This window comes from Salvelinus sp. IW2-2015, linkage group LG18 (genome assembly GCF_002910315.2).
Source record: "Salvelinus sp. IW2-2015 linkage group LG18, ASM291031v2, whole genome shotgun sequence".
NCBI classification, from domain to species: Eukaryota; Metazoa; Chordata; class Actinopteri; order Salmoniformes; family Salmonidae; genus Salvelinus; species Salvelinus sp. IW2-2015.
In genome coordinates, this window is record NC_036858.1 from 63,610,415 (window position 1) to 63,625,433 (window position 15,019).

General features: G+C 45.2%; 1 protein-coding gene across 1 annotated transcript; it reads left to right on the forward strand.

Annotated features, from left to right (window-relative positions):
• The first annotated feature begins 5,134 nt into the window (after nt 1-5,134).
• Nucleotides 5,135-8,379, forward strand: LOC139029209 (proteoglycan 4-like). Its single transcript, XM_070448717.1, has 4 exons — nt 5,135-5,198; nt 5,351-5,505; nt 6,072-6,746; nt 6,823-8,379. The coding sequence occupies exons 1-4, from the start codon at nt 5,135-5,137 to the stop codon at nt 8,377-8,379; spliced, it is 2,451 nt and encodes an 816-aa protein (XP_070304818.1).
• Nucleotides 8,380-15,019: the final 6,640 nt, after the last annotated feature.

Sequence of the window (15,019 nt, forward strand, 5' to 3'; positions counted from 1 at the left end):
CGGCCTTTGTCCTCGGCCCGTCTTTTTTTTGTCCATTTTTAATCCGTACTTAGGCCTTCTGTCCTCGGCCCGTCCATTCTTCATCTGATTTCATATCATTACATACTTCTGCAGCCAGGCCGTCTTTTACAATCTTTGATTCATATCAATACTTCTGTCTCACCGTTTGTTGTAACATTCTCATTCCTACTCAGGATTCTGTCTCTGGCCGTCATAGTTCCTCAATCTGATTCAGTATCAACTTCTGTCTGGCCAGTCTTTTTTTCCATCTGTTCAAGTTGAGACTTCTGTGCTTCGCTAGTATTTTTGTCAAGATGATTCCAGTATCAAGACTTCTGTACTAGGCAGTCTTTTTGTAATTTGATTCAGTTCAAAGATTCTGTACTACGGCCAGTCTTTTTGTCAATCTGATTCAGTATCTAAGACTTCTGTGATGGCCAGTCACGTTCTCAATCTGATTCGTATAATACTTCTTACTAGGCCAGTCTTCTTGTAAATCTGCTTCAGTATCAACGACTTATGTACAAGTGCAGTCGTTTGTATTTTATTCAGTATCAAGGATTCTTGTACTAGGCCCGTCTTTTTGCATTCTGATTCAGTATAAAGACTTCTGCACTGGCCAGTCTTTTTGTAAATTTTATTCAGTATCAAGGACTTCTGTACTAGGCCCGTCTTTTTGTCATTCTGATTCAGTATCAAAGACTTCTGTACTAGGCAGTCTTTTTGTAAATTTTATTCAGTTATCAGGACTTCTGTACTAGGCCATCTTTTGTCAATTTTATTCAGTATAAAGGACTTCTGTACTAGCCAGTCACAATTCTTCAATCTGATTTCAATATTAATATTCTGCCCAGGCCAGTCTTTTTATCAATCTGATTAATATCAATACTTCTGTACTCAACCAGTCCTTGTGTAAATTCTATTCACTATCAAGGACTTCTGTACTAGGCAGTCATAGTTCCTCAATCTGATTCAGTATCATACTTGTACTAGGCAGTCTTTTTTTTCAATCTGATTCAGTAGAAAGACTTCTGTGCTTCGCTAGTATTTTGTCAAGATGATTCAGTACAAGACTTCTGTACTAGGCCAGTCTTTTTTTTTCAATCTGATTCAGTATGAAAGACTTCTGTGCTTCGCTAGTATTTTTGTCAAGATGATTCAGTATCAAAGACTTCTGTACTAGGCCAGTCTTTTTGTAAATTTGATTCAGTATCAAAGAATTCTGTACTAGGCCAGTCTTCTTGTCAATCTGATTCAGTATCAAAGACTTCTGTGGTAGGCCAGTCATTTTGTCATCTGATTCAGTTCAAAGACTTCTGTGGTAGGCCAGTCTTTTTGTCATCTGATTCAGTATCAAAGACTTCTCTGTGGTAGGCCAGTCTTTTTGTCATTGATTCAGTATCAAAGACTTCTGTAGTGGGCCATCACAGTTCTTCATCTGATTCAGTATCAAAGACTTCTGTAGTAAGGCAGCACAGTTCTTCAATCTGATTCAGTATCAAAGACTTCTGTAGTAGGCCAGTCACAGTTCTTCAATCTGATTGTCCGTTTCGACCTTAGTTTTTCCTGTTTATGTCTTTATTTTAGTTTGGTCCGGGCGTGAGTTGGGGTGGGCATTATGTTTTTGTTTGTTGTTCTATTTTCTATGTGTTTGGCCTAGTATGGTTCTCAATCAGAGGCAGGTGTTAGTCGTTGTCTCTGATTGGGAGCCATATTTAGGTAGCTGTTGTTATTGTGTTTTGTGGTGGTTGTTTCCTGTGTCTGTACCATACAGGATGTTCTGATTTTCATTTGTTCATTCACTTTGGTTATTTTGTATTTTTGTAGTGTTCAGTTTTACATATTAAAATGGACACTTACCACGCTGCATATTGGTCCGATATCTCTTACTCCTCGTCAGAAGAAGAGGAAAGTCGTTACACTGATTCAGTATCAAAGACTTTTGTAGTAGGCCAGTCACAGTTCTTCAATCTGATTCCGTATCAAAGACTTTTGTAGTAGGCCAGTCACAGTTCTTCAATCTGATTCCGTATCAAAGACTTTTGTAGTAGGCCAGTCACAGTTCTTCAATCCGATTCCGTATCAAAGACTTCTGTAGTAGGCCAGTCACAGTTCTTCAATCTGATTCAGTATCAAAGACTTATATTCTTGGTCAGTCTTTTTGTTTTCAATCTGACACACTGCTTGAGTGTCCCTGAGTTTAGCCTGACAAAAATAAAAAACAATGTGTGTGTATGGTGTGAGTGTCGCCCAGGGTGTCTGTGGTCTTCCATAATTAGCTCAGTATGACAGCACAGTGGGCCAGGGTCTGGCCCAGGTCTGACATGGGCTCATCCCAGCTCATTAGTGAAAATATGTCTATCTCTCTCTCTCAATTTCAATTCAATTCAATTCAAAGGGCTTTATGGGAAACATATATTTACATTGCCAAAGCAAATGGAATAGACAGTAACAAAGGGGAAATAAACATGGGAAACATTAGTAAACATTGCACTCACACAATTTTTTAAAGAATATAGACATTTCAAATAATATATTATTGGCTATGTACAGTGTTAGTAGTTACAGTCTCTCTCTCTCTCTCTCTCTCTCTCTGAACCGAGTCCCACTCTTGTATCTCTCTTCATACATTCTCCCAGTCAGGTGGTAAAAGAAGAGAAGAGAGAGAAGAGAGAGAGGAGAGAGAGAGAGAGAGAGAGAGAGAGAGAGAGAGAGAGAGAGATAGAGAGAGAGAGAGAGGCAGGCAGGCAGGGAGGCATATTCTCATTAATGAGCTGGGCTGAGCCCATGCCAGACCTGGGCAAAACCCTGGCCAACTCTGCTGTCATACTGAGCTAATTATGCAAGACCACAGACACCCTGTGCGACACTGCCAACCATCCCAGACACACAGAAGAGAGGAGGGAGAGAGGGAGAGGAGGAGAGTGGGAGGAGGGAAGGAGGGAGGGCATGCATTTGTTAAGTGCATGTAGTTTGGTCTTAGTGTGTGCCTAGTTGGCAGAGTGCGGAAAAGGGGATATGTGGGGAATGTTAACTCTGTCCACCAATGCCATCCTACTATAGTGTATGACAGAACACTGCTGAGCCTGTGTGTGTGTGTGTGTGTGTCCAGTCTGCCCAGTAGAGACGATGAGAGACAGAGGTTTTTAGTGCAGACACGTAACACAGTTTTCCAGAGATCTGTCCGGAGAGATGAAAAATGAACTAGCTCTAAACCCTGAAGTGTTTTCATTCTAATCATTCCATCTTTGTTCTCTGAAACAGAAAAAACATGACATCAAAAATCAGAAGGACACCAGTTTCAGCAGTGGCACCTATTCCTCCACGTCCCCCTCGCTTTGTATCAGTGATTTGATCCCTCTCTGTGTATCAGTGATTTGATCCCTCTCTGTGTATCAGTGATTTGATCCCTCTCTGTGTATCAGTGATTTGATCCCTCTCTGTGTATCAGTGATTTGGTCTCTCTGTGTATCAGATATTTGGTCTTTCTCTGTGTATCAGTGATTTGGTCTCTCTGTGTATCAGTGATTTGGTCCAGTACACATCAGGGGTGAGGGGTGTGAATTAATTAGCGGTGGTAATTACAGGATCCCACTCTACAGTAATCATGTGTCATTAAACACCCTCGGCCTCCCACATTGCCAATTAATATCAGTTTCCCCCGGGACAGAGGGAGAGAAGTTTAACATCCACCCACAACCCACAAACTGGACCTGTGTGTGTGTGTGTATGTGTGTGTGTTCGTGCATATGTGTGTGTACGTGTGTGCACGCTCGTGTATGTGTGTGTGTCCCAGCTAGGTAAATAAGCCCAGAGTCTGAGCTGTGTTTGAACAGATTTTTGATCTCTCATTTGGGGGTATGTCACAGTGACAAAGGTCAAGCTTTTATTTGATGAAAAGGTGAAACGAAATAGACGATAAAATTGAAATGGTGACATTATGATCAATGAGAGGCCTCATTGCATTTCAGTGATTTATGAGAGACTACTGGTGTTATCTGGAAGTGTTAATGGTTCATAAAAGACCAAGAAACTACTGGTGTTATCTGGAAGTGTTAATGGTTCATAAAAGACCAAGAGACTACTGGATTGGTATCATAAATGTTAATGGTTCATAAAAGACCAATAAACTAATGGTGTTATATATGGAGAGTGTTAATGGTTCATAAAAGACCAAAGAGACTACAGGTGTTATCTATAAATGTTAATGGTTCATTCAAGACCAAGAGGAACTAAGGTATGGAAATGTAAGGTTCATAAAAGACAAGAGACTACTGGTGTTATATGGAAATGTTCATCGTTCATAAAAGACCAAGAGACTATGGTGTTATCTGGAAATGTTAATGGTTCATAAAAGACCAAGGAGACTACTGGTGTTATCTGGAAATGTTAATGGTTCATAAAAGACCAAGAGACTACTGGTGTTATCTGGAAATGTTAATGGTTCATAAAGACCAAGAGACTACAGGTGTTATCTATAAATGTTAATGGTTCATTCAAGACCAAGAGACTACTGGTGTTATCTATAACTGTTAATGGTTCATAAAAAGTTTAAACTTGTGTTTTGAATTTATATAAATATTTCTCTTTTTGACACTATGCTCTTAGGTGACACAGGATAATGTCAGTGATTGAAAAAAAAAAATATTCAATAGACTACAGACCAGGATAACATTTTCAGAATATGGAGTATGTATTCAGTGTGCATACCATGGAGGACATCTCCCAGTAGCTACCACTATTTGTCTGGCAAACCAAGCAGATAGACACAACCTCAGTTATCCACAGGACATAAAGTACATTCGGAAAGTATTCAGACCACTTGACTTTTCCCAAATTTTGTTACGTTACAGCCTTATTCTAAAATTGATTAAATAAAACAAATGTCCTCATCAATCTACACACAATCACCCCATAAATGATAAAGTGAAAATAGGTTTTTTAGATTTTTTTTGCAAAATTAAATTAATTTTAAAACAGAAATTATTCTTATATTTACATATACAGAATCCCTTTGCCTATGAAGACTCAAAATTGAGCTCAAGGTGCAATCCTGTTTCCATTGATCATCCTCTGAGATTTTCTAACAACTTGATTGGAGTCCCACTATGGTAAGGCAGATGAGAATGGGGACATGATTTTTCGACCCAAGCCCCAGCAACACCTACATAACAGCCCACGAGAAGTCCCAGAACCAAGTACCAGTAGACAAAAGACCCACAGCCCCAGACAAGCTTACAGCCCCAGAGACAAAGACCCTTAAGCCCAGAAGACAAAGACCCGATACAGCCCCAGGACAAGCCATACGCGAGAAAGACCACTACAGACCCCACAAGCCTATGCCTCCCAGAGCAAAAGACCCTACAGTCCGCCCCAGAGACAAAGACCCGCCTACAAGCCCCCAGAGACAAAGACCCCTTAACAGCCCCAGAAGACAAAGACCCCTACAGTGCCCCCAGAGTATCAAAGAGCCCTAACGCAGTCCCCGCAGAGACAAAGACTCCCGTACCGCCCCCATAGACAAAGACCACCTACAGTCCCCAGAGACAAAGACCCCTAACAGCCCCCCAGAGACAAAGACCTGCTACAGCGCCCCAGAGACTAAAGAACCCTACAGTCCCCACGACGCACAAAAGATTCCACGCTAAGACGCCCCTACAGCCAAGACAAAGACTCCTACAGGCCCCCAGAGACAAAGACCCTCACCACGTCCCCAGAGACTAACAGACCCCCCTACAGTCCCAAACACGACCGCGCTACGTCTAGACAACAAAGTCCGTTTCCTAAACAGTCCCCAGAGACAAAGACCCTAACAGTCCCAGAGACAAGAATTCCCTGACCAGCCGCAGAGAATCAAAGAGCCCGCCTACAAAACAGCCCAGAGACAAAGACCCTACAGCCCCCAGTTAGACAAAGATACCTAAAGTCCAGAGACAAAACCTACATCCAGACCAAGCTACATGTCCCCAGCAGACAAAGAGACCCCTACAGTCCCGAGAGACAAAAGACGCCCCTACAGCCCAGAGTAAAAGACCTCTACAGCCCCCAGAGACAAAGACCGCCTCTAACAGACCCCCAGAGACAAAGACCCCCTACAGCACGCCCAGAGACAAAAGACCCCCCTAGCAGTCCCCAAGAGACAAAGACCCTACAAAGCCCCAGAGACCAAAGACCCTCTACAGTACCCCAGAAGACAAAGTACCCCTAGCAGCCCCCAGAGCCACTCAACCAGACAGCCCTGTCAATCAAGCTTACAGTCCCGAGAGAACAAAGACCCTACAGCCCAAGAGCCAAAGAACTCTACAGCCCCAGAGCAAGACACCCTAAAGACCCCCATGACAGAGACCCCCCAACGCCAGAACAGAGACCCTTACAGCCCCAGAGAAGCCTACAGAGAACAGACTGCCAAGCCCCAGAGACAAGACTCTAGCCGCCACCCAGAGACAAAGACCCACTACAGCCACAGTCACGAACAAGACGTGCCGCACTACGTCCCCAGAGCAAAGACCACGACATTCAGCCCCCAGAGCAAAGACGCTCTACGCCCCCAGAGACAAAAGACCCCACAGCCCCCAGAGTCAAAGACTCCTACAGTCCCCAGAGACAAAGACCCCTACAGTCCCCAGAGGACAAAGACCTCCTACAGCCCCCAGAGACGAAAGACCCTACAGCCCCCAGAGACAAAGACCCTAATCCCCCCAGAGACAAAGACCCCCTACAGCCCCCAAGAGACAAAGACCCCTACAGTCCCCAGAAAGACTCCTACAGCCCAGAGACAAAGACTCCTAAGCCCCCAGAGACAAAGACCCCTACAGCCCCCAGAGACAAAGGACCGCTACAGTCCCCAGAGACAAAGACCCTACAAGTCCCCCAGAGACAAAGACCCCCTACAGCCCCCAGAAAGACAAAGACCCCTACAGCCCCAGAGACAAAGACCCTACAGTCCCCAGAGACAAAGACCCCTACAGCCTCAGAGACAAAGACCCCTACAAGCCCCCAGAGACAAAGACCCCTACAGCCCCCGACAAAGACCCCTACAGTCCCCAGAGACAGACCCCTACAGTCCCAGAGACCAAAGACCCTACAGTCCGCCAGAGACAAAGACCCCTACAGTCCCCAGAGACAAAGACCGCCTACAGTCCCCAGAGACAAAACAAGACCCCTACAGTCCCCCAGAGACAAAGACCCCTACAGCCCCCAGAGACAAAGACCCCTACAGTCCCAGAGACAAAAGACCCCTCAGTCCCAGAGACAAAGACCCCTACAGTCCCCAGAGACAAAGACCCCTACAGTCCCCAGAGACAAAGACCCCTACAGCCCCCAGAGCAAAGACCCTACAGCCCCCCAGAGACAAACCTACAGCCCCCAGAGACAAAGACCCCTACAGCCCCCAAGACAAAGACCCTACAGCCCCCAGAGACAAAGACCCCTACAGCCCCAAGAGACAAAGACCCCTACAGTCCCCAGAGACAAAGACCCCTACAGCCCCAGAGTCAAAGACTCCTACAGCCCCCAGAGACAAAGACCCCTACAGCCCCCGAGAGTCAAAGACTCCTACAGTCCCCAGAGACAAAGACCCCTACAGTCCCCAGAAGACAAAGACTCCTACAGCCCCCCAGAGACAAAGACCCCTACAGCCCCAGAGACAAAGACCCCTACAGCCCCCAGGACAAAGACCCTACAGCCCCCAGAGACAAAGACTCCTACAGCCCCCGAGACAAAGACTCCTACAGCCCCCAGAGACAAAGACCCCTACAGCCCCAGAGACAAAGACCCCTACACAGCCCCCAGAGACAAAGACCCCTACAGCCCCCAGAGAACAAGACCCCTACAGCCCCAGAGACAAAGACCCTACAGTCCCCAGAGACAAAGACCCCTACAGTCCCCAGAGACAAAGAGTACGCCCAGAGACAAGACCCCTACAGTCCCCAGAGACAAAGACCCCTACAGCCCCCTGAGCAAAGACCCCTACAGTCCCCAGAGTCAAAGACCCTACAACCTCCAGAGACAAAGAACCCCTACAGCCCCCAAGAGACAAAGACCACCTACAGCCCCACAGACAAACCCCTACAGCCAGAGCAAAGACTCCTACAGCCCCAGAGACAAAGACCCCTACAGCCCCACGAGACAAAGACTCCTACAGCCCCAGAGACAAAGACCCCTACAGCCCCCAGAGACAAAGACCCCTACAGCCCCCAGAGACAAAGACCCCTACAGCCCCCTGAGACAAAGACCCCTACAGCCCCCAGAGACCAAAGACTCCTATCAGCCCCCAGAGACAAAGACCCCTACAGCCCCAGAGACAAAGACCCCTACAGCCCCCTGAAGACAAAAGACCCCCTACAGTCCCCAGAGACAAAGACCCCTACAGCCCCCTGAGACAAAGACCCTACAGCCCCAGAGACAAAAGACCGCCACAGCCCTGAGACAAAGACCCCTACAGCCCCCAGAGACAAGAGAGAAGAGAGAAAATAAAGGATACAGCAATGAAAAGAGACAAAGGTCATGTCAGAGAGATTTGGATTTGACTTATGGTATATGTGTGTGTGTGTGTTGAGGGTTCAGTGAGTGCCAGAGGAGAGTAGGACACTGGTGTGTGCCAGAGGAGAGTAGGACACTGGTGAAAATGTGTCATTTTGTGTTGAAGCAGTACTGAAGCAGTACTGAAGCAGTACTTAAGCAGTACTCGGAGAAAGGGGAACAGCTGTGGAAAGGAGGAAAAGAGGAGTCTGTCGCTGTGACCATACCAGGGGAGAACGACTGCCACCTTTCATAGACGCCACGGAAGTTCAAGCCCGACCGTGGTACTGCAGGCAATGTTAGCAGGAAACAGYATCCTCCATTATAGTGAATGGAAATGTGCAATCTTCATGGTCAATCTTAGTGTTAATAAAAACCAAAAATTGAAGACAATCATGGTACCGAATTGTTTCTAATACACCAGATGCCCAGTATGTCCTTGAACCGAATATTTTAAAATCGTACACAGAACAAGTTTAATTGCCAATGGCAGCCTGCAGTACCCTCGTTGGTCTTCAACATTTTTGTATTTATTAGGGATCCCCATTAGTTCCTGCCAAGGCAGCAGCTACTCTTCCTGGGGTCCAAACACATTATGGCATTTACATTACATGTAAACTAAAGATAAAACAATATATCATATAACATTGTTTAAAAAAAAAAAAAGTCACCTTTATTTAACCAGGTAGGCTAGTTGAGAACAAGTTGTCATTTACAACTGCGACCTGGCCAAGATAAAGCAAAGCAGTGCGACAGAAACAACAACACAGAGTTACACATGGGATAAACAAGCGTACAGTCAATAACACAATAGAAAAAAAGAAAGTCTATATACAGTGTCTGCAAATAGCATGAGGAGGTAAGGCAATAAATAGGCCATAGTAGCAAAGTAATTACAATTTAGCAGATTAACACTGGAGTGATAGATGAGCAGATGATGATGAGCAGATGATGGTGTGTAAGTAGTGATACTGGTGTGCAAAAGAGCAGCAAAGTAAATAAAAACTATATGGGGATGAATGAGGTAGGTAGATTGGGTAGGCTATTTACAGATGGACTATGTACAGCTGCAGCGATCGGTTAGCTGCTCAGATAGCTGATGTTTAAAGTTAGTGAGGGAAATGTAAGTCTCCAGCTTCAGCGATTTTTGCAATTCGTTCCAGTCATTGGCAGCAGAGAACTGGAAGGAGAGGCGGCCAAAGGGGGTGTTGGCTTTGGGGATGACCAGTGAGATATACCTTCTGGAGCGCGTGCTACGGGTGGGTGTTGTTATCGTGACCAGTGAGCTGAGATAAGGCGGAGCTTTACCTAGCAGAGACTTATAGATGACCTGGAGCCAGTGGGTCTGGAGATGTTTGATATGAGTCTGGAAGGAGAGTTTACAGTCTAGCCAGACTCCTAGGTATTTGTAGTTGTCCACGAATTCTAGGTCTGAACCGTTCAGAGTAGTGATGCTGGTCAGGGGGGGGCGGGTGCGCGCAACGATCGGTTGAAAAGCATGCATTTGATTTTACTAGCGTTTAAGAGCAGTTGGAGGCCACGGAAGGAGTGTTGCATGGCATTGAAGCTTGTTTGGAGGTTAGTTAACACAGTGTCCAAAGAAGGGCCAGATGTATACAGAATGGTGTCGTCTGCATAGAGGTGGATCAGGGAATCACCCGCAGCAAGAGCAACATCGTTGATATATACAGAGAAAAGAGTCGGCCGGAGAATTGAACCCTGTGGTACCCCCATTGTTACACCACAACATATCTACAAAATGAAAAGTACCACCATACAACAATATTACAATGTACATGTGCTAGAGTGCGTGTGATAGTGCTTGTGTGCGTATGCATGTATCTGTACCTTTGTGTGTGTCTCTTCACAGTCACTGTTGTTCCACAAGCGTTATTTTTTACCCGTTTTTAAAAATCTGATTCTATTGCTTGCATCAGTTACCTGATGTGGGATAGAGTTCCGTGTAGTCATGGCTCTATATAGTACTGTGCGCCTCCCATAGTCTGTTTTGGACTTGAGGACTGTGAAGAGACCTCTGGTGGCATGTCTTGTGGGGTACAGTGCCTTGCAAAAGTATTCATCCCCCTTAGCGTTTTTCCTATTTTGTTGCATTACAATCTGTCATTTAAATGTATTTTTATTTGGATTCCATGTAATGGATATACACAAAATAGTCCAAATTGGTGAAGTGAAATTAAAAAAATAACTTGTTTAAAAAAATTACAACAAATAAGTAAATAAATGAAAAAGTGGTGCATTTGTATGTATTCACCCCCTTTGCTATGAAGCCCTTAAATAAGATCTGGTGGAACCAATTACCTTCAGAAGTCACATAATTAGCTAAATAAAGTCCACCTGTGTGCAATCTTAGTGTCACATGATCTGTCACATGATCTCAGTTTATATACACCTGTTCTGAAAGGCCCCAGCGTCTGCAACACCACAAAGCAAGGGGCACCACCAAGCAAGCGGCACCATGAAGACCAAGGAGCTCTCCAAACAGGTCAGGAACAAAGTTGTGGAGAAGTTATTTWAAAAAAATACCTGAAACTTTGAACATCCCACGGAGCACCAATAAATCCATTATAAAAAAAATTGAAAGAATATAGCACCACAACAAACCTGCCAGGAGAGGGCCGCCCACCAAAACTCACGGACCAGGCAAGGAGGGCATTAATCAGAGAGGCAACAGAGAGACCAACGATAACCCTGAAGGCGCTGCAAAGCTCCACAGAGGAGATTGGAGTATCTGTCCATAGGACCACTTTAGGCAGTACACTATTCAGAGCTGGGCTTTACAGAAGAGTGTCCAGAAAAAAGCCATTGCTTTTTTTCATATGTGAGTTCCAAATATCTCTAACGGTCGCACCTGCATGAGTTTTATGCATGTGATGTTAGAATGTTCTCTCAAATGCTGACTGTTGCGTCATTCGAAACTGGCTGTCCAAAATAAGCATTCTAAATAAGTGTTCTAATCACACTGGTTTGATCGTACGCTACAGGGACCACTGCAGAATGATCACACCTGTGTGTTGGTACGTGTGAAAAGGTTAAAGAAAAAAATMATCAAACACGTTTGGTGTTCGCCAAAATGCATGTGGGAGACTCCCCAAACATATGGAAGAAGATACTCTGGTCAGATGAGACTAAAATTGAGCTTTTTGGCCATCAAGGAAAACGCTATGTCTGGCACAAACCCAACACCTCTCATCACCCCGAGAACATCAATCATCCCCACAAATCAAATGTATTTATATAGCTCTTCTTACATCAGCTGATATATCAAAGTGTACAGAAACACAGCCTAAAACCCCAAACAGCAAGCAATGCAGGTGTAGAAGCACGGTGGCTAGGAAAAACTCCCTAGAAAGACCGAAACCTGGAGAGGAACCAGGCTATGAGGGGCGGCCAGTCCTCTTCCGGCTGTGCCGGGTGGAGATTATAACAGAACATGGCCAAGATGTTCAAATGTTCATAGATGACCAGCATGGTCAAATAATAGTAATCACAGTAGTTGTCGAGGGTGCAACAAGTCAGCACCTCAGGAGTAAATGTCAGTTGGCTTTTCATAGCCGATCATTCAGAGTATCTCTACCGCTCCTTCGGTCTCTAGAGAGTTGAAAACAGCAGGTCTGGGACAGGTAGCACGTCCGGTGAACAGGTCAGGGTTCCATAGCCGCAGGCAGAACAGTTGAAAATGGAGCAGCAGCACGGCCAGGTGGACTGGGGACAGCAAGGAGTCATCATGCCAGGTAGTCCTGAGGCATGGTCCTAGGGCTCAGTCCTCAGAGAGAGAGAAAGAAGAGAGAAAAGAGAAATTAGAGAGAGCATACTTAAATTCACACAGGACACCGGATAAGACAGGAGAAATACTCCTGATATAACAGACTGGCCCTAGCCCCCCGACACATAAACTACTGCAGCATAAATACTGGAGGCTGAGACAGGAGGGTCAGGAGACACTGTGGCCCCATCATGATTACCCCGGACAGGGCCAAACAGCGATATAACCCCACCCACTTTGCCAAAGCACAGCCCCCACACCACAGAGGATTTCTTCAACCACCAACTTACCATTCCTGAGACAAAGCCGAGTATAGCCCACAAAGATCCCGCCACGGCACAACCCAAGGGGGACGCCAACCCAGACAGGAAACCACGTCAGTGACTCAACCCACTCAAGTGACGCACCCTTCCTAGGGACGGCATGGAAGAGCACCAGTAAGCCAGTGACTCAGCCTGTGTAATAGGGTTAGAGGCAGAGAATCCCAGTGGAGAGAGGGGAACCGGCCAGGCAGAGACAGCAAGGGCGGTTCGTTGCTCCAGAGCCTTTACGTTCACCTTCACACTCCTGGGCCAGACTACACTCAATCATATGACCTACTGAAGAGATGAGTCTTCAGTAAAGACTTAAAGGTTGAGACCGAGTCTGCGTCTCTCACATGGGTAGGCAGACCACTTCACCCACAGTGAAGCATGGTGATGGCAGCATCATGCAGTGGGGGTGTTTTTCCTTTGCAGGGACTGAGAAACTGGTCAGAATTGAAGGAATGATGGATGGCTCTAAATACAGGGAAATTCTTGAGGGAAACCTGTTTCAGTCTTCCAGAGATTTGAGCTTGGGACAGAGGTTCACCTTCCAGGAGGACAATGACCCTGCTGACCCATACTGCTAAAGCAGCACTTGAGTGGTTTAAGGGGAATCATTTAAATGTCTTGGAATGGCCTAGTAAAAGCCCAGACCTCAATCCAATTGAGAATCTGTGGTATGACTTAAAGATTGCTGTACACCAGCGGAACCCATCCAACTTGAAGGAACTGGAGCAGTTTTGCCTTGAAGAATGGGCAAATATCCCAGTGGCTAGATGTGCCAAGCTTATAGAGACATACCCCAAGAGACTTGCAGCTGTAATTGCTGCAAAAGGTGGCCCTACAAGGTATTGACTTGGGTGGGGGGGGTTATGAATAGTTGTGCACGCTCAAGTTTACAGTTTTTTTGTCTTATTTCTTGTTTGTTTCACAAAAAAAACTATTTTGCATCTTCAAATTGATAGGCATGTTGTGTAAATCAAATGATACAACCCCCCAAAAATCTATTTTAATTCCAGGTTGTAAGGCAACAAAATAGGAAAAATGCCAAGGGGGGTGAATACTTTTGCAAGCCACGGTATGCATGGGTGTCTGAGCTGTGTGCTAGTAGTTTAAACAGACAGCTCAGTGCATTCAGCTTGTCAAGACTTCTTACAAAAACAAGTAGTGATGAAGTCAATCTCTCCTCTACTTTGAGCCATGAGAGATTGATATGCATATCAATAATGTTAGCTCCCCGTGTAATTTTAAGGGCCAGCTGTGCTGCCCTGTTCTGAGCCAAATATAATTTTCCTAAGTCCCTCTTTGTGGCGCCTGACCACACGACTGAACAGTAGTCCAGGTGCGACAAAACTAGGGCCTGTAGGACCTGCCTTGTTGTTAGTGCTTTTAGGGCAGAGCAACGCTTTATTATGGACAGACTTCTCCCCATCTTAGCTACTGTTGTATCAATCTGTTATTGACCATGACAGTTTACAGTCCAAGGTTACTCCCAGGAGTTTAGTCATCTCAACTTGCTCAATTTCCAAATTATTCATTACAAGATTTAGTTGAGGTTTAGGGGTAAGTGAATGATTTGTCCCAAATACAATGCTTTAGTTTCTGAAATATTTAGCACTAACTTATTCCTTGCCACCCATTCTGAAACTAACTGCAGCCCTTTGTTAAGTGTTGCATTAATCTCAGTCGCTGTAGTAGCTGACGTGTATAGTGTTGAGTCATCCACATACATAGACACACTGGCTTTACTCAAAGCCAGTGGCATAAAGATTGAAAAAAGTAAGGGGCCTAGACAGCTGCCATGGGGAATTCCTGATTCTACCTGGATTATGTGGGAGAGGCTTCCATTAAAGAACACCCTCTTTGTTCTGTTAGACAGGGTAACTCTTTATCCACAATATAGCAGGGGGTGTAAAGCCATAACACAAGTTTTTCCAGCAGCAGTCTATGATCGATAATGTCAAAAGCCGCACTGAAGTCTAACAAAGCAGCCCCCCGTGAGTTACTCAATAAGAGGGGACAGCACTGAGAGCCTGCAACGTCACTTTAAATCAAATCAAATTGAATTTGCCACATTCGCAGAATACAATCGACAACAATGCAGTTTTAAGAAAATGCCTAAAAGTAAGAGGTAAGAAAAACTAATAATTAAGGCGCAGCAGTAAATAACAATAGCGGGGCCATATACAGGGGGTACCGGTTCAGTCAATGTGCGGGGGCACCAGTGTTACGGTAATTGAGGTAATTGTGTACATTCAGGGGGGGGTGCAAATAGTCTTGGTGGCCATTTGATTAGCTGTTCAGAAGTCTTATGGCTTGGGGGTAGAAGCTGTTTGGAAGCCTCTTGGACCTAGACTTGGCACTCTGGGACCGCTTGCCGTGCGGTAGCAGAAAGAACAATCTATGACTA

Coding starts and splice junctions, on each gene's coding strand:
- LOC139029209 (XM_070448717.1), top strand. CDS start 5,135: ATGATTTTTCGACCCAAGCCCCAGCAACACCTACATAACAGCCCACGA. Junction 5,506..6,071: donor CCGCAGAGACAAAGACTCCC/GTACCGCCCCCA, acceptor CGCCTCTAACAG/ACCCCCAGAGACAAAGACCC. Junction 6,747..6,822: donor AAGAGACAAAGACCCCTACA/GTCCCCAGAAAG, acceptor TACAGCCCCCAG/AGACAAAGGACCGCTACAGT.